The sequence below is a fragment of the Elephantulus edwardii genome, unplaced genomic scaffold (genome assembly GCF_000299155.1).
Source record: "Elephantulus edwardii isolate Elephantulus edwardi_28Jun2011 unplaced genomic scaffold, EleEdw1.0 scaffold00061, whole genome shotgun sequence".
In the NCBI taxonomy this organism is placed as follows: domain Eukaryota; kingdom Metazoa; phylum Chordata; class Mammalia; order Macroscelidea; family Macroscelididae; genus Elephantulus; species Elephantulus edwardii.
In genome coordinates, this window is record NW_006399811.1 from 3,045,510 (window position 1) to 3,066,257 (window position 20,748).

The following is a 20,748-nucleotide window of genomic DNA, read 5'->3' on the forward strand; positions in this document are numbered from 1 at the left end:
CTACCCAAAGTATCCTTAAGTATTGCCACCCATGGCTTGAATTTGTTTTTCAGCTCCTTCAGCTTAAGAAACACTGAGCGAGTTCGTCCCTTTTGATTTTCTGACTGCAGCTCTCTGCACATTTCATTATAGTATCTTGCTTTATCGTCCCAGGCTGCCTTTTGAAATTTTCTGTTTAGCTCTTTGATTTCTTTGTTTCTTCCTTTAGCTTTGGTTCTCGGCGCTCTAATGCAATATTCAGAGTCTCATCTGACATCCATCTGGGTCTTTTCTTCTTTTTTAGCCTTTGTAACTATCATTTTGCATTCTTCATGTACGATTTTCTTGATATCCTGCCAGAGCTCATTTGGTCTATGCTCATTGGTGCTCAAGGCCTCAAACCTGTTCCTGAGATGGTTTTGAAATTCGAGTTGGATAGACTTAAGATCAAATTTTGGTTCCCGTGGACTTGATTTAATTTTCCTCAACTTCAGCTTGAACTTGCATATGAGTAGTTGATGGTCTGTGCCACAATCAGCACCCAGTCTGGTTTTCACTGCTGATATTGAGCTTCTCCACCAAGTCTTTCCACAAATGTAAACAATTTGATTCCTATGCATACCATCAGGTGAGATCCATGTGTATAGCCTGCATTTATGTTTCTTATAAAAGGTATTTGCAATGAATATATCACTGAATGTACAGAACTCTATCATTCTATCTCCAGCCTCATTTCTCTCACTGAGCCCGTATTTTCCAGCTACTGAACCTTCTTCTCTGTTCCGAACTTTTGCATTCCAGTCACCCATTATTATCAATAAGAGATACACAGCAGCATGATATGCTCAGAATCTCAGAAATCCTGAAGGCTTGAGCCTTAGGCCATCACATCAGGGGCTGGTCAATGAGAGATGGGTATTGAATGGAGTAGGCAAAAGGAGGAAGAGATAGTGGTGGAGTAAGAAAGCATCGGTGGGCTGTAACATTGAATCTATTGGCCATTTTAATAACTGGGCAATTGTCTTTCATCGGTTCTTTTCTGTGGAATGCTTGTCTGTCAGATACTATTACATATATATTTAAAGATTGGGACAGACTAGGAAGAAGGATTGGCCATCCACTTCCAAAAAGACAGGCCTTCGAAAACCCTATGTACAGTAGAGCACACTTAGACTATTGCTTGGACTAGCAGACATGGCAATTGAGACTGAGATCTTAGAAATGGAAATACAGAGAGAAGGAACAGCTATAAGCAGACACTAGTGATTGGAACATGGACCGTGAGAAGCATGAATGTAGGAAAATTGGACATTGTTAAGCAAGAAATGGAACGCATAAATATCGACATACTAGGTATAGGCGAAATGAGATGGCTTGGCATGGGACATTTTGAATCAGACGATTTATATGATTTACTATGCTGGGGGTGAAAAGGTGAGAAAAAAATGGGGTTGGTTTCATAATTAAAAAAGTCATTTCTAGATCCATCCTGAAATACAATGTGGTGAGCGATAGGATAATATCCATATGCATACAAGGAAGTCCAGTGAATACCACTATCATTCAAATATATGCACCAACAACTAGAGCCAAAGAGGAAGAAATAGAAGATTTCTACCAACTTTTGCAGTCAGAAGTTGATCAAACATGCAATCAAGATGCATTGATAAAAATGGGCGACTGGAATGCAAAAGTTGCAACTTTAGTTGTAGTTTTATGCCCTTGAAACAAAACAGAAACAATCGCTAACTCCTCTTCTACCTTGATCATTTGAAGAGAGTGATTAGGCTAACAATCTCTGTATTTTTTTCCCTAGGCAATAATTTGACTATGAATAAAAAACCAGTATTCTAATTTGAAACTTTTGGAGTACACATTCTACATTTACATTTGTGACAAAACTTTACCGGACTACTGCAACCAAATATAACTGTAGTTAATACTAACTTTGTGGTATGAAGTATAAGATCATTTGAGTTTATGGTTTAGTATGTAACCATGACACGTATCAGCAATAAGGCCAAAGGAAAATAAACAGGGAAGGAGTAACAGGAATTGGGAAGAGAACAGAAAACTTAAAGGTTAAGACCTATAGAATGGGGATAACTTATGTAATAACTTATGATGTTGCAACTCATAGCAACCCTATGTACAAGAGACCTAAACCCTGCTCTATCCTGTGCCAACCTCACTGTCTCTGACTCATCTAATGACATTACCCCAATCACTGTATCAATCCATCTCATGGAGGGTCTTCCTCTCTTGTGCTATCCCTCCACCCTCCCAGACATGATGACTCTCTCCAAGAGCCAGTTGCTCCTTGCAACATGTCCAAAGGATGTCAGATGAAGCTTCAGAATCCTTGACTCCAAGGAGCAGGCTGGCTTCACCCTCTCTAGGACAAACCTGTTTGTTCTCCTAGCAGTCCATGGTATATCAACACTCTTCTCCAGCACCACAGCTCAAAGGCATCAATTCTTTATCATCCCTAGTCACTGTCCAGCTTTCCGAAGCATAGCATGCAACTGCAAGGACCATGGCCTGGATCAGGCGCACCTTAGTCTCCAGCTTGACATCACTGCTCTTCAGTACTCTGGAGAAGTCCCTGAAAGCTGTCTTTCCCAATGCAATTCGTCTCTTGGTTTCCTTGGCTGCTGGTACCAAGAGTGTTTATTGTGGAACCGACCAAACTAAAACTGTTAACAATCTCAATCTCTTCACCATCCATAAAGATGCTGCCAATTGGCCCTGTGTTGAAAATCTTTTGTTTTCTTAATACTGAGCTTCAATACATATTGAAGGCTGCAGTGCACAACTTTAATCTCTTTGTGTCTACCTCTTCCTTACCTTGTATCATTTAGTCAACAAGTGTTTACCACTAAACACATACCACATGTCAGACAAGTGGTATATCTGGCAATATGTCCGTTAAGACCTCTGCCTTGATGAACCTTCAAGTCTTAACTACAGTTTTACCTCTCACAGCTTTAAAATATGGTCCTTGCACAAATTCCTGAGAGGTAATCATTTCCTCTAGTTACTACACACAAGATTTTTCACCCTATATAACTAAAACCTTTAAATAGTAAGAATGTAAACACATTCTAATAAAAACAGAAAGGTACATCATTATTATATGTCATCAAGTTGCCTGCAACTCACAGCAACCCTATGCATAATAGCTCTGAACTCTTGTCCTATCCTAAGCCAGTCTCGCTGACTCCAACAAGCCTACCCCCATTACCCCAGTCACTGTGTCAATCCATTTCATTTAAGGTCTTCCTCTCCTGTGGTGTTTCTCCACTCTTCCAAGCATGTCCTCCCAGGAGAGCCTGGTCCCTCCTGGCAACATGCCTAAAGTATGTGGGACAGAGCTTCAAAATCCTTGCCTCTAATCTTTAAAATCATATCTAATCTCTAAAAAAGTCAGTAATTATATGGATATCTATTGCCAAGTACAAAATTTAAAATTACAAACATTGTACAATAAAGTACTTACTACAAGTTACAATCTAGTTAAGCACTGGCTCCCACTACACATTAAAGTTTAGCAAAACAATACTTATTAATGGCTATTTTAAGAACATGTTTAATTTGGCAAAGAGTGGCACCTGACAATAATATCCACATTAGTTTTAAATACAGCTCATTATACAACCAAGACAGACAACACAGTAGCAAGGATTACAAAGTGTGAGGAACTCAGATTTCCACTATTATTCTTGATTTCTTAAAACCAAAACACTTGCCAAAACTTTCCAAAAGGTTTCAACAGATCCCAAAAGAAAAAGCAGAACTCCAGAGGGAGAATGCCTGTGTTCACCTTGTTACAAGCCACATTACAAAATGGTACTGGAGTTTCCTCACCTTAAAATGGGATTAGTAGAAATATCTTAGTCCACAGGATTAATATAAAGGTTAAATAAGTTTAGCTAACACCTATAAAATGATTTTTAAGTTCTGTGTGCTCTCAATGTTAGCCATAGAATCAAGAATGTCATAAAATCTAGCAATTCTCTTCTGAATGGTATGACTAATGCCTGAGCAATAGAGGAAGCTCTGGTAGCCTAGTGGTAAGAAGCTGCATTGCAATCTCAAAGGCATGCAGCTCAAATCCAGCAGCTGTTCTGCAAGAGGTGATGTACAATCTCCTCCCCTGCAATTTACTGCCACTGAAAACCCACTAGAGGGTCAGCTATGAGTCAGTTCCAATTCAACAGCACATGACAACTATGCCTAACATAATTCTAATTTAACAATCTAAGCAAACATAAAAATGTTAAAAATAGTCTCTAGTGTAGAAATGGAAATCTACCACAATTTTAACTGTAGCAATCTAGATATCTAAATTCAAGTAAGGACTTAAAGAAACAGGAATTATTTTTAAAAAAAAAAGAAATAGGAATTATTATCAATTGTTTAAAATGTGAATTATGTCTTTTTAAGATACTCTCTTCCTAGAGAGTATGAAATTTATTTGAGGAAAAATGTAAAGTATGGGTAGCATTGCCAAAATGTGTTAGAAGAGGGCTCTAAGTGTTTTCTAACCTTTTCACTGCTTGCTATTCTCCAACCAGGACAACCTGGCAATACAATGGACTTTAATATATATTACTAATTTATATACATTATCTATTTCTTAATACTGAGTTACTGTCAAAGTAAATAAATACTGCCACCTTGTGGACTCATGGTTAATGTTACAGAATGCAAAATGGTCAATAAAGAAAAAAACTGCAAAAGGAACTTTCTTGTTGGGTTTTGTCTCTGAGTAAAATTTAATACTTTACTGACCAATATATTTCACTACATTTTACATTTTAAAAGATATATTTCTTCTACAATGTCACAAAATACTGCAGCAAATGGAACATCAATGAACATTTCTTTATTCCTTTCCCAAAAGAAAACCTTCATTAAATCTCTTATTTTGAGGGAAAGAGTCTTCTAGAGGAATTTATTATCAATAATATATATGGTTTTTGTACATAGGGTTTTCAGAGGCCTGCTATTTCAGAAGTAGATGGTCAATCCTTCTTCCTAGTCTGTCTTAATGTGAATGTAAAGATTTAGAGAAGTATCAGACAGACCAGCAAGTTAAAGGTATATCCCTTATTGTGGAGTTAACTTTAGTGTCAGTGTTGTCCCTACCTTTCTCACACGCGTCTTTACCCACTTATTTCCCTGCTACACCATCCACCAGGATACCCATCCACTTCTACCCCCTCCCTTCACATCTATCTCCCTTTGACCAGCCCTCCATCTAATAACTTATATATGAAGCTTCCTTGGCTTCTGTGATTACAAACACATCAGCTGCTGGTAGTTCCTTATGTTGGGACCAATGTCTCTTAAGTTGTAATGTTTCCCGAGCAAAGGTGATGCATCTTGTAGAATTGGTGTGTAGATAGGCTTTTCTTGGTCCGAGGGCTGCAGGCTGGGATAATCAGGATGAGAGTGTCAGAGACAGTACGATTGACACAGGACAGAGCAGAGTTTAGGGCTGTTGTACATAGGGTCGCTATGAGTCGCAAGCGACTCGATGGCACATAACAACAACAACAATATATGAGAGTATGAAACTAAATAAAGCAAAATTTTATAAAAGCTGTTAAATTTTTCCAAAATTCTTGATTTCTTGGCTACTATCTTTTCTTACTACTTAATGCTCTTCATCTGTCCTTCCTAACAAACTTGAAAAATGGGAAATTTTTCTTTTGGAAGGATTAATCCAACTTAATTAAAGAGACTGGATGTTAGCATTCAAGGCAGACCAAATAAAGGTGCCATTATTTACTTTAAAAATTTTTACTGGGAAAAAAAAAAAATTTTTACTGGAATTAACCATTCTCATTACACTAAATATGACTAAAGCCTAGATTAGGTCTTTCAATGGACAAAATCTACCTCAGACTGCGGAATATACTGATAAAATGTCTAAGTATGTTCACAGTTTAATATACCCACTGTCATCAAATTGATTCTGATTGATGACAGTAAAGGAAAATAGAGCAAAATTATCCTATAGAGTTCCAAGGTTGTACTTTATAAGGAAGCAGACTACTACTACACCTTTGTACTATGAAGAAAGTATGTGCAATGGTGAGTTCAACCCAATGCCCTTTCAGTTAGCAGCTATTTGCTATTAGCAGATGCACTACTGCATAGAGCTTCCTTCAAGATCTTGTAATCTGATCTTATAGCCCAAAAGTAGTTAGAACCAACTCATAATTGATACTCCATTGGTTCTCTCTCAAACCCACAGGTGGATTCAATTCACCCAAGAGGCTATTCAAGGTTTAATGTCATTAAATTTTAATCCAGTATTGCTGCTGCTGTTTTTACGTACTATTGAGTCACCTGTGACTCATAGCAACCCTATGTACAACAGCTCTGAACCCTGCTCTATCCTGAGCCAACCTCACCATATCTGACACACCTATCCCCATTAATCCTGTCACTGAGTAAATCCATCTCATCGAGTGTCTTCCCTTCACCCTTTCAAGCATAATGTTCCTCTCCAACAACTGGTCCCTCCTTGCAACATGCCCAAAGTATGTCAGATGAAGCCTCAGAATCCTTGCCTCCAATAAGCAGCCTGGTTTCACTCTCTCTTGGACCAACCTGTTTGCTCTCTTACCAGTCCACAGTATATTCAATACTCTTCTCTAGCACCACAGCTCAAAGGCATCAATTCTCCATCATCTTTAGTCATTGTCCAGCTCTCTGATGCAGAGCAAGCAATTGAGAAGACCATGGCCTTGATCAGGCGCACTTTAGTCTCCAGAATGACATCGTTGCTCTTCAGTACTTTGGAGAGGTCCCTGACAGCTAACTTTCTCAATATAATCCAGCATTAAATCAAGTTAAATGATTTTTTATAAGAGCCAACAGGGAGCAAAGTTGAAAACACTTCTTAACCATAACCACATACATTGAAGCTAGTGGTCCTGGGGCCTTCAGACCAAAGTCTAAAGACATCAAGATCTTTAGACATCAAGGACATAATCCAAAAACAATGTTCTACATCCTACTTTAGTGAATAGCATCTGGGGTCTTAGGGGAAAAAACTTGTGTGAGCAGCCAGCTGGGGTGCAACTACTGGTCTCTCCCCATCTGCAACAAAAAAGAGGGAAGAGCAAAGATGCTCTAAAACTACTAGTCCAAATGTCCAACCACAAACGAATGGATTGAGAAATTATGATACATTTACACAATGTAATACTTGCAGCAGACAGTAGCAACGATTTTGTAAATTGCTACCGAATCTGGGAGGGACTGGAGAGCATTATGCTAAGTGAATTAACTCAGTTTCATAAGGACAAACATTGTATAAGACCACTATTGTAGACTGAATATGAGGATCGGGGCAGGGGACAGAGGGCTGAGGATGGGTGGAGGACAGTTAACGACAGGGTCACCCAATATAACTGGTAGAAGGAGGGTTGGGTGAAGCAAACGGGAAAGATTCAGTGTGAAAAAAAAAATGTATATGAACTTTGTATAAACCAGTAAAAAACAAACAAACAAAAAACCCAACCTTACGAGTCTAAAGGACTAATGAACTACCCAAATTTCTACAACCCTAAGACCAGAAGAACTAGACATTCCCTCGCTGCAATCACTCATCATTCTAAAACATATCATAATTGAAAATCATAGATAAAACTGAGGCAAATGTGGAAAAAAACCCAAAAACATAAAAATGTAAGTCTAGGATGAATAGTCTAATAGAGACTGGCAGAACTTCAGAGACTATGGTTCTTAAGTCACCCTTCAAATTTGGAACAAAATTTACACTAATGGCTCAATAAGAAAATCATTAAAGTAAACAATTATACCAATGAAAACACTCATTCTTTAGAAAAATCAATTATAGAAGGTTAAAAGAGGACCATCTGCTCAAGGATGAAGTCTAGCGAGCAGGAGGGGCAGAAATGAAAGATTAATGGAAATAAGGATTAGAGAAAAAATTAGAAGAATGCTGTTATATTTTGAGTATTGTAATTAATGTTATAAAACAAAAGTATACAAATGTTTTCATGGAAAAACAAATTGCTTTTTAACCTTTCACTCAAACCACCATAACAACTTTCAAGAATCAGGAAACAAAATGTCTCTTTTTTCTTGAGACTTATCTAAGTATTTGTAATCAATCACTGATTTTCCAACTAAAGCTGTTACTTTTATAGTATGTTAAGAATTTTTTTCATTTATTGTATTTTATTTATGTTTTAAGATGCTGCCACACACTTTTAAATTGACGACTGTGCTTAGAAACACATTTTGCCATCATTTGCGGCAGTGTGTTAAAAGAAGAAAACAGCATGGTAAACTCATAACGGTCAGGGAAACTCACTACAAAAGAGCTCTAGACAATGAGTAAAGTCATGTCAATCTCAGTACATGTAAACATTTATGGTTAATATCACTACTAAACTTTACAGTTATTTTTTTAAGCATTTGAAAATTCATATTATCAGCCTGCTCAAAATGAAAATGTTTCATAGCTATTCTTATTATTTATATATATTCATCAAAATAAGATTATGGACACTTCTAAATCCAATTATCCTATCCTATCTTTCCATAATCATGTGCTTCACTGATCTGTGCTCTCAAATCAGCAAGGCACACAGTGAAAATCCACCAGATGCCCCATGGGAGAACAATGGGCAATATCCTCCTGTGTGATTTGCTGCCTCTGAAAACCCACTGGAAGGTAAGCTATGGATTGATTCCAACTTGACAGTACATAATTAATTAATCTTACGTCGGTGTTCAATTAATTTCTTTAAATTATAAAGCTAAATGAGTATTTCAATTTTACTCACTCTTCTGCATGGGCTCATACTGATGTATGGAAAAATATATTAAAGTATAATTTTTATCTTGCTCATCAGTGAGTTGAGACAAATTAGAATAAACAAAAAGGTTGCTTTGATAGCAAGTCAATCAATAAAAACAAATTTTTAAAATATGAAAATAAAGAACATGCAAAGGTATTAGGTAAATTTAAATTTGCCAAATTCCTGATCTACTGTAAAAACATCCTTTTTAGGTTTGCTAATACCAGGAAATTTGAACATGGACTAGCAATTTGATGGCACTGAAAAATTTCTGTTAATCTTAATTTAAAAATTTTAGAATAGTCATTATCAACATGACAAAGAAGATTAAAATTTAAAAGCAGTAAGATTTATGTACGACAATAAGAAGCACTGTGAGGTCTGCTGGTGGGGCAGAGAAGGGGAACAATACGTGCAACGGTGAAAAAATATTTCTAAAAAAGTGATAAAAAACATCTGAAAATTCTAGAATTTGAAAACTAGTAACATGTTAATAAACCTATGAGTCAAGGAATAAATCAAAATGAAAATTACAAAGTAATTTTAATTAACTGGACATAGTAAATCAAAATATGTAGGATACAGCCAACAATTCTTAAAGAGAAATTTATAGTACAAAAATATCTATAGCAGCAAAGAAAATATGTACTAAATTAAAAAAAAACAAAAAACAACACCTCACAATTTATACTTATATAAACCAGGGAAAAAAGCAAATTAAGCCCAAGGAAAGCTGAACATAAAAAATACCAAAGCTGCAGGAAGATGGTGCCGAAAGCGAAGAAGGAAGCCCCTGCCCCTCTCAAAACTGAAGCCAAAGCAAAGGCAATAAAGGCCAAGAAGGCAGTCCTGAAGGGCATTCACAGCCACCCCCCAAAAAAAGATCCGCACATTACCCACCTTCCGGAGGCCTAAAACGCTGAGACTCCGAAGGCAGCCCAAATACCCCCAGAAAAGTGTCCCCAGGAGAAACAAGCTTGACCACTATGCCATCATCAAATTCCCCCGACCAATGAGTCAGCCATCAAGATAGAAGATCACACATTGTTGTTGTTGTTGTTGTTATGTGCCGTCGAGTTGTTTGTGACTCATAGCGACCCTATGTACAACAGCCCTAAACCCTGCTCTATCCTGTGCCAATTGCACTGCCTCTGACACACCCATCCCGATTACCCCAGTCACTGAATCAATCCACCTCATAGAGGGTCTTCCCCTCCTGCACTGTCCCTCTACTCTACCCAGCATGATGTCCCTCACCTGTCTCTCCTTGCAACATGTCCAAAGTATGTCAGATGAAGCCCCAGAATCTTTGCCTCCAAGGAAGTAGCCTGGAGTTTTCTTAGCAGTCCATGGTGCATTCAATACTCTTCTCCAGCACCAGAGCTCAAAGGCGTCAATTCTCCTTCTGTCCTCCCTAGTCATTGTTCAGCTCTCTGATGCATAACAAGTGATTGCAAAGACCATGGCCTGTATCAGGCGCACCTTCGTCTCTAAAGAGACACCGCTGCTCTTGAGTACTTTAGAGAGGTCCCTAACAGCAGACTTTCCCATCACAATACATTTTTTGATTTCTTGGCGGCTGGTGCCAAGAGTGTTGACTGTGGAGCCGATCACACATTAAGAAGACAGAAATAGAAGAACACTGTAGATGTTAAGGCTAACAAGCACCAAATTAAACAAGCTGTAAAGAAGGTCTATGACACTGATGTGGCTAAGGTCAACACTTTGATTAGGCCTGATGGAGAGAAGAAGGCCTATGTTTGACTTGCTCTGACTATGACACTGGATGTCGCCAACAAAATTGGGATCATCTAAACCGAGTCCAGCTGGTTAATTCTAAAAACAAATTTTTTTTTTTTTTTCTCACAAAAAAACACACCAAACAACCCAAAACAAAACAACCAAAGTGGAGAGCAGTTATCAATGACATGGACAGCAGATAACACAAAAATAAATGGCTCTAAAATATGAATCTTTGAGACTAATAAAAAAATTGATAAATATCCATGCAAACTATTAAGGGGTGAAAAAAAATTCTACTGTCAGTAATAAGGAAGGAGACATCAATACAGAGTCTAAAACTATAAATAAAGGAATTGGCCATCTTCACCCCAATAAACTTAACAACCTTTAGGCATGGTGCAAGGAGGGACTGGTACTGGAGAGGAACATTAGGCTTAAGAGGGTGGAGGGCCAGAGAAGGTGAGAGAGACCATCAATGACATGGATTGATACAGTGACTGGGATAAGGAGGGTAGGTGTGTCAGAGACAGTAAAGTTGGCTTAGGATAGAGCAGGTTTCAGGGTTGTTGTGCATAGGGTCAATATGAGCCACAAGCGACTCAACAGCACATAACAACAACAGATGACATGGACAGATACAAATCTTGACAATGCTCAATCTAGAAGAAATGGCTAACCTGCATAGCCCAATACTGCTTACATTTAAAATTTGTTAATAATCTTCCCTCAAAGAAAACTCCAGGTTCAGAAGTTCTGGAGTTTTTTTTAAAAGCAGTATCACTTCTCTACAGTTTGACAAGAGGAACGGGTTCTTATTAAGAAGAGCATTATTTTTAAAAAAAGATAGCACTACCTTATAACTCAGACAGGATGAAGAAATCACAGTAAAACAATCTGTAATCTAATCAGACAAATTATTCTATTTTAGAGGAGAAGAAATTTAGGATGAAAAAGGTTCAGAAATTTGGCTTAACTAACAACTGGTAGGAAAGCTGACTTTTATAACTTTGGCTCTTAACTAAAATGCTTCTTAAAATTAAGTAGATTGTGGATCTTCTCATAAAAGAAACAACAAGTTTTGCTTCATACTTACCTAGAGACAATGCTGGAACCATTATAGAGATCACTAGCATACGACAATGTGGCCAAAGGTCGTACTGAGTTATATCGCGTAAATTTGGACAAACATTCCTGAAATTCATCCAACTGACTCGCAGTTCGACTATCATCTGCATGTAAAAAACAAAATACACTGAAATAAAAGTGTCAACTACAAAGAACAGTAGGAACAAATATAATTTTTTAAAAAATCTTCAAAAAGTATCTAGAGAAGAGTATTAATAAATTCCTCAACTGCTCTTTCAACTTTCTATCTTACTGTTTCTTTGAAAGATAATGCTATTACAGTGACTCCACATCAATTAAAACTGTGTTTCCTATGCATTTTAATAAAAAATTTCTTGGGAAGAAAAAAAAAAGAGAGTTCCATTGGTAATGTATTATTAAATGAAACATTTAAATAAAAGTTCTACATGAAGAAGAAAGAGGGAGAGAGAGAGAGAGAAGCGAATATATATACTGAACAAAGAATTCGCTCATTCCATTGAAGAGGGGAGAGAGGGAAAAGAAAGAGGGGAGAGAGGGAGGGAGATGGTAAAGTGGGAGAGGGAAAAGTAGGAGAGGGAAAAGTCAGAGGGGAAGGAGAGGGGAGAGAGTAAGGGGGAGAGGAGTAGAGCCCTCATGTCAGTCCTGTTTTATAACAGTGGCTTTTTGCTGTATTTGTCTTTTTGTGACTGAGATATTTCACTCAGCATAATGTCCTCCAGGGTCACCCATTTTGTATAGTATTTCTTGAGTTCCTTGTTTTACAATGCAGCATAGTATTCTATTGTTTGAATGTACCACAACTTCTCTACCATTTGTGTGTTGATGGGCACTTGGGTTGCTTCCAACTCTTTGCTATTGTGAATAAAACCACAAGAAGCATGGGTGTGCATATATCTACTTGGGTGGCAGTTACAGTTTCTTTAGGATATATTCCCAGTAGTGGAACTGCTGGGTCAAATGGTATTTCTATTTGCAACTTTTTGAGAGAGCACCATACTGCCTTCCACAGTGGTTGCACCATTTTATACTTCCACCAAAAAAGGTGAGTAAAGGTTCCAGTTTCTCTGCAATCTCACCAGCCTTTGCTGCTTGCTGTTCTGTCAAATTTTGCTTTTCTTACTGGGGAGAAATGATATCTCACAGTTGTTTTGAATACTATGCCATTTTATACAAAGGATGTGAACATTTATCATTTTGGCACACACGGGGGTCTTGGAGCCCCAAATTTCCCAAGGATACTAGAGAATGACAGTAATTACTTTGTTAATAGGATTGAGTACAGAATAAAAGCCAAGAAATATATCTGAAATATTTTAGAGAAATATATACCTGAGATACGAGACATCCTTGTAGAAAAATAGCATTGCTCTAAGTCTTCAAAATGAGCAGTGAGTCGTTTTCGTCTTGATGCTAATGTGCTGTTATACCAAGGCTGTTTCTTTGTCTAAAGTGATAACAAGAAAATACAGATACTTTTAAACTAGAACAAATCATTCTCTTCTAAGAAAAGTACCCAAATGTTTGCAAGGTTAGCCTTAAAAATCCATCACATTAAAATGATTCTAACAGCTTTGAAAAAGAGGATAGTTTTTAGCTATCTTTCTCATTTTTTAAGTTAAAATAAAAGTAGAATATGTTTACTTTAAAAAGTTTTTATTAAAATTAGAATTTTTAAATTCATAATACCCAGAAATTATTAGAAAATAATTATAAACAAAAAACCCCTAGTTACTTTATTCATCACCCTAAATAATGCAGTTCTGTATCCTCTGAACTATAAGGACAGAGCTTGATGACAAAAACTATGTTAACATAGATTTATTTTCTTTAGGAGCCACTGTATTTTGCACATTCGTTATAAACAGAATAAACAGACACATAAGCAAATCTGTATATACAAAGAAACAAACATGAAATGTCTGGACATTCAATCATGAAAAATCAATTCTAACTCATGAGAACACTCAAGATTCTTAAGAGTAAAACTCTTTCACAGGGCTTTCTTGGTATAATCTTTATGGAACCAGATCAACAAGCTTGTCTTCCATGCTGCTGATGGGTGAGTATGAATCATCCATCAGCCTGTATGTTAGTTGTTGTTAGATAACTAAAACAACTAGTAACCCTATGAACAACAGCACTGAACCTTATCCTAGCCTAAGTCATCCTCACAATCTAGTAAAAACTGAATTTTGCCTGACAGGTTGCTTTGCTGCTGATGTTGAGTACCGTCAAGTCAGAACTGACCCATAGCTGACCCTCCAGTGGGTTTTCAGAGGCAGTAAATCACACAGAAGGAGACGGCTCATCTTTCTCCCATGGAGCAGCTGGTGGATTTGAATAGAGTGACTTTAGGATGGCAGAGCAGTTTCTCACCACTAGGCCATGAGAGCTCCCTGACAGTGACCATATGCACAAAAGTTCTGAACTCTGTCCTATCTTGAACCAATAGGTCTCTAATACACGTTCTCCCATTACCCCACTTTGTCAATCCATCTCATCCAGGGTCGTCTTCTCCTGTGTTCTTCCTCCACCCTTCCAAGCACGATGTCCTTCTGTAAGAACTGATCCCTCAAAGCCACATGTTCAAAGTATGTGAGAAGGAGCTTCAAAATCCTTGCCTCCAGAGAGCAACTTGCTTTCACCCTCTCCAGGACAGACCTGTTTGTTCTCTTGGCAGTCCATGGGATGTTCAGTACTCTTCTCCTGTATCACCAATCAAAAGCATTGACTCTTCTTCTGTCATCCTTATTACTGTCCAGGTCTCCAATGCATAGCATGTCATTATAAAGACAATGGTCTGGATCAGGTGTGCATCTTAGTGTCTAGAGTTACAACTTTGCTCTTCAGCAATCTGGAGGGGTCCCTGACCAGTTCCTTACTTATTTATAAATCATTCAAAAAAGAAAAAGTTAAAGATCCTAGATATTTATTACTCAGGGAGCTTCAGTGGTCTAGTGTTAGGCAACTAGGCAGCCAAATCAAACACATACGGTTCAAATCCACCAAGTGCTAGTGAGAGAAAGATGGACAATCTCCTCTTCGACAATTTACTACCTCTGAAAACTCACTGGAGGGTCAGCTACAAGTCAGTTGTGACTCGATATGTAACAACGGTATTATATTTTTATAATTCAAAGATCAGGACAACTTACTTTTCAGTTTTCATCTACTATGCTTCTGGCATATAAAGACATACAGAGATGCTAATGAAGTTACTCAAGTTCACAATACTCAAGTTCACAAAGAATGCAATGTCAAATGCATTAATTAAGAAATATTTTGGTCTAGGTGAATCAAACACTGCATACTGACCCTGCAATGAAACTACATGTCAGGTAAGAATCATATTCCGAAAGTATTACTTGATGCATAAGAACATAATTTCAAAAGACACAAGAAATAAACTAAGAAGCTGAATACAGTAAAATGATGGCAAACAAAATACACAGGACAAGGAAAAGGATTAATCTAGGCAGTCCTTGGAAGATGAAACTGATATGCCAATGGCTGCTAGTCTAAAGGCTGGCAGCCAGAGTATACGGGAGGATGAGCACAGGCTACATGCTACCACTACGCCATTTTAGATAAAAGACGTGAAGAAGTGCCACAGAGAAATGTCCTGGTAGTCTGCTTCTGTGAAGACAATAATATCTTATGGTCCACACAGCTTACTGCTTTTTCACAATCAATAAAACAGAGGTAAACATCATAATATTCACAATAATATCCCTCTTTCCATGTTGTCTTATGAGTCTAGCTTGAACTTCTGGCAGTTTCCTGAGGATGACTGCTCCAACTATTTTTGCATTATTTTCAGTCACATATTACTGTATTTGATTATGTTATTCGGTAATTTGCAAGTCTTTTGGGTAATCTTTCCTTGGAATGGGCAAAAATATGGATCCATTCTGGTTGGCTGGCCAGGAATTTCAAACTTCTTGGCATAGATGAGGAAGTACTGCATTGATTTGCTGAAATAGCGCAATAGTTACTCCGTTAATTCTTAGAAACTTGTTTATCACCAAAATTTCCAGTGTAGCTTCATGCTTGAAAAGTTGGAGAGTTGGCAAAGGAAAGGAAGACCTTCAACCAAGTGGAGTGATATGGTAACTGCTGTAATGAGCTTTAGTGTGTCAGGAGGTGAGGATGGCACAAGATAGGACTGGGTTCAGATGTGTTGTTCACAGGTCACTATGGCTTGTACTCAACTCGACAGTACTTAACAAGATGTCTATCTTTATGTTTTTCATTTCATTTCTGATAATATCCAGTTCTCCTAGGTTCAGACTCTGTACAGTCCAAATTTCAGATAATAATGGATGTTTACAGTTGTTTGTATTCATTTTGAGTCATGAACCTTCAAGAAATGGACCTTTATAAGGTGACAGCTTTATTCTTTCTACATCATTAATATAAAATATTGTAGAAATAATATAGTTATACAAAGTTCTGGTTCTGGGCTTAGGTTTGTTAAGGGGGGAAGGGCCATGTACAAATAATAAAAGTGTATTAAAATAGTAGTAATTATATGGGAAAGATGTTCAACTTCATTCAACAGAGAAATGCAAAACTATTTCTCACCTAACAGACTGGACAATGAATGGCAACCCATTCTAATAGAAAAGATGTAGGGAGAAATAGATACATTCATATTGTTGGAGCAAATGCAAATTGGCACAAACTTTCGGAGGATAGAGGAAAGGGAAACTTGGTGTTTTCTTTTTATATCTTTACAAAGCAGTAAAGAAATCTCTAGAGTAGAATAAAAACTAATATATTTGGAACAAAAGAGTATTTAGGAAAACCCATACTAAAAAACCATCATATTACCAATTATTTCAAATAAGACTTCATTAATAAATCTTCAAAAGTAACTTTATAGTGTAGAAATGTGGCAAGCACCACCTTAATCAAATGATCAAAGTTAGCCTCATCAGTATGGAGACAGCCATCAAGTGCCTCAAGACATTACAAACAATGGCACAATCTGACTTCTCTAGTATTCCTGACAAAAACAAATTACCTCAGTCTAGTTATTAAAACAGAACAAAACAAAACAAAAATTTTCATGCTGAAGAACATCTATAAAATAAAATTTTTAAAAAATTAAGCTTTTCAAAAAAGGTCAGTATGAAAAAGTAAAAACTAAGGGAATACACTAGTTTAAGAAAAAAGAGACCTGATACCTGAATGTACCATGTAATTCTCAACTCAGTCTTCAACCAGGAAGGAAATGTTTTTCTTTTGTTATATGTACACATGTGGGTTTTTTTTTTTCTTTAAACTTAAGTTTAAGGGCATTTTCTCAGTTTGATAAAAAAAAAAAAATAGCAATATTAATTTCCTCTTCTGGCTAATTGCACTACAAAGAAAACTAGGACTCATTGTCAAGATGGAATGAATCATCTCATAGCTGACCCTCTGGAGGATTCTTGTTAAGTGTCATCAGGTAGAACTCATGACAATCCTATGAACAGCCAACCTGAACCCTGCCCTATCCTGTGCCATCCTCATCATCTCTGAGATACTAAAGCCCATTGCTGAAGTCACCGTGTCAATCCATCTCATTGAGTCTCTTCTCTCCTTCACCAATCTTCCATCTTTCCAAGCATGAAATCCCTTTTCTAAGATATGCCTCACTTAGCTATATGGGCAAAGAATGAAAGACGAAGCTTCACCATCTTTGCTTTTAAGGCCCACTCTGGCTGTACTTTTCCAAGACATATGTTTTTTATGATTATTTAATCTTGCTTGGATCAACAATCAACACCCTTGGTACTAGCAGTTAGGAAATCAGGAGACATATTGCACTGGGGAAGTCTGCTTGTCAGGAACTTCTCCAAAATGCTAAAGAGCAATGATCTCAGATTGAAGACTAAGGTGAACCTGATTCAGGTCACTGTCTTCTCAGTCATCTGCTATGCAGCAGAGACTTGGACAATGTATAAGGATGACATCAGAATTTATGTCTTTGAGTTGCCATGTTGAAGAAGAGTACTGAATATCCCATGGACTGCCAAAAGAGGTCTCTTGGGAAGCTGTGAAAGGAACAGGAGGAGACCGCACATCCTTCTTTCTCAGAGTCACAGGTGGATTCAAACACCAGAGGAGCATAGCCTTCAAAGCAGTAGAACAACTTCCTAGAGACTAGACTGTGAGAGTTCCCCTAAGGTATGTAAAAATTTTAAAGCACGATTAACAAGCAAATTAAGAATCTAGAAACATAAGTAGCTGTAAATAACGTTTCTATATTTCCTAGCTTTACTTTAATTATGTAATTAGATTTTTTTTCAATTAAATTTCATTCAGAAAACAATGATATAACAGATGTAAAAGAAACTATCCTGTATCTCCAGCACAATTTCCATTATATTTGTATATCCTTTTCTCTGGTGGCCTACTGGTAAGAACTGCACTGCAATCCCAAAGCAACACAGTCTGAATCCACGAGCTACTCCGTGGGAGAAGGATGGGCAATCTCCTCCTATGCAATTTATAGGCTATGAAAACCCACTGAAGGGTCAGCTATGGGGAAGTTTCAATTTGACACACACAACTGTAAAAATAATTATAGTAAATAATCTGTAAAAAAAATAATCTTTACATAATCTTTACATAGTATCAAAGCACTTTTAATCATTCCTTAGGATAAATCCCTATGTAACTATCAAAACCAATTCTTTTAAAATTTGTGATATAACACTACCACGTTGGCTTTCTGAAAGTACCAATTTTCTCCCCCTCTAATCTGCCCCATCCCACATTCTCAAGACTTTATTCTTATTGGAAAATATCATTGAATAATCCAGTTTGGAAAGATGTATGGAATAGCTGGATTCGACAACGGTGTGTTTTCGATTTGTTCACAACTGGTGTGAGCTGACTGGACTTGGCCTCAAACATTCTTCTAAGTGATATAGCATTGGTCTGTCAATTTGCTTTACACAGGGAGATAAACTCATGGTTGTTGTGATGCTAAACACTGTGATCAGTGTCAAATATGGTGGGCAGTGTTTGGTGGAGCTCCCAGATTAAAACAAGCTTGGAAGCAGGAGTGGCATCCACTTCTGAAATAGCTTGTTCCAGAAACTCTATGAACTTAGAGAAACTATGATAGTTATAGAATACTGTTCAGGGCTTTCACTATGAGTTGTCTATGACTCAAGGCACTTAACAACAACAACAACAAGGAGTAAATACTGTTGGTGGGTAAGGAACTGTGCTGCCAACCAAAAGGGGTAGGGGGTTCAAACTCACCAGCTGCTCTGAGAAATACAGGCAATCTCCTCCCACGCAATTTATAGCTTGTGAAAACTCATGGGAGGACCAGCTATCAATCGGTTCTGAATCAACAGCAATAAATTCAGGTAGAGTTATAACATTTTACATATACTTTCATAACTAGGAAAACATTAATTTGTATGCTAAAAGTTTGAATTTTCTTTTATTTCATTTTTACCATGCACTTTGCTCATTTTCTACCTCTTTGGGTGAAATCTATTTTCCTTAAAAGTTATGAAAAGTGTTTTACAATTTGAACCAACTCAATCATCTATCTATCTATCATGTTTGTGACCCCTTTCCCACTGTACATTTAAATTTTGTTTATGGTACTTTCTAGCATGTAAGTATCTTAATTTCTAGAATTCTATTGTTTTTCACCATTATTTAGCTGATCTGGAACTTTTTTTAGTAAGTGTGTTAAAAATAGATTATGAAGATTTAGGTTCATGTGAAGTAATTTGGAAAAATGGAGTAAATGGCACTTATCTCAAGATTTGGACACTGTGAGGAAATGCAGATAAGTCTGTAACCTGTATATGAATAGATCTTATCTTATCCAGAAGGGTAAAAGCTACAGTAAGGATAAGGTAAAGAAGCATAATCCTATTAGCCAGGATAGGAAGGCATCTGGTAATTTTCCACACCACAGTAGTCTTATGTGCTTTTACAAACTTTGAATGATGACCTTTTTGCTTCACTTTAATATCAAGGAAGTGCATCCCTAACTGATGCTCATTTTCTGTGCAACTGCTTTTGTCGATAAGGAAACTAAATGGCACAAGTCAGTTTCCAAAAGGTTTCTCTCTCAAGTTCTTCAGGTATCTTTTGTTTAAAAGACTAAAACGTCTGAAATATCCATAAAAATATTAAACTAGTGTTGTCATGTTAAAAAATAGACAAAAATCAATATATGAACTTGCTATAATAACAGAGAAGTAGGGGGTTGGGAAAGATGACCATAAAAACTAGCTGGCTTATGTTTTCAATGTACACACCCACCAAAAAAACAAAGTACACTATTTATATAAATGATGACTTAAGGTAAATCATCTGTTAGGGAACTATGGTAGCCTAAAGGCAAGAAGCTGAGCTGCAATTTCAAAGGCATGTGGTTCAGGTCCACCAGCTGCTTTGAGGCTAAAAAGATGAGAAATTTCTTCTTGCAATTAATTTCCTTTGAAAAGCCACCGGAGTTTTTGGATAAATGATGACTTAATGCAAATCACCTTTTAAAAGATCTTTTAATACATTATTGCTGTTGTTGGTATGTGCTGTCGAGTTGGAACTGACTTATAACTGACCCTCCAGCAGGCTTTCAGAGGCTAAGTCACACTGGAAAAGATCGCTCATCTTTCTCATCAAGGTAGCTAGTGGATTCGAATTGTCTGCATTTGGGTTGGCAGTGAAACTCTCTCTACTAGGCCAAAAGAACAAGCTTGGTAGGAGGAATGAAGTGGTGGAATCTTCAGTCTACCCTTCTCAGTCTGTCAGAACATGTAATTCTTTTACTACACATAAAATTGCTGAGTTCTTACCCCTCACAATAGCTAATCACAAGATTAAATATTTGGGAGTAAATATAACTAGAAGCACAAAAGATCTATTCAAAGAAAATTACAAAACATTGCTACAAGAAACAAAAAAAAAGCCCAGAGAAGTGGAAGAATATTCCCTGCTCATGGATAGGAAGGCTTAATGTTGTGAAAATGGCAATACTACCAAAGACAATATACACGTTCAATGCAATCCCAATACAAATACCAATTTCATTCTTCAATGAGAT

General features: G+C 37.1%; 1 protein-coding gene across 1 annotated transcript in view; it reads right to left on the reverse strand.

Annotated features, from left to right (window-relative positions):
* RFWD2 (ring finger and WD repeat domain 2, E3 ubiquitin protein ligase) overlaps window positions 1-20,748 on the reverse strand; it is a 273,178-nt gene that overhangs the window by 141,055 nt on the left and 111,375 nt on the right. Inside the window, exons 10-11 of the mRNA XM_006887764.1 lie at window positions 13,008-13,122; window positions 11,665-11,800 (exon numbers count right to left, since the gene is read on the reverse strand). Coding sequence (XP_006887826.1) covers window positions 11,665-11,800; window positions 13,008-13,122 — 251 coding nt within the window. The remainder of the gene's footprint in view (window positions 1-11,664; window positions 11,801-13,007; window positions 13,123-20,748) is intronic.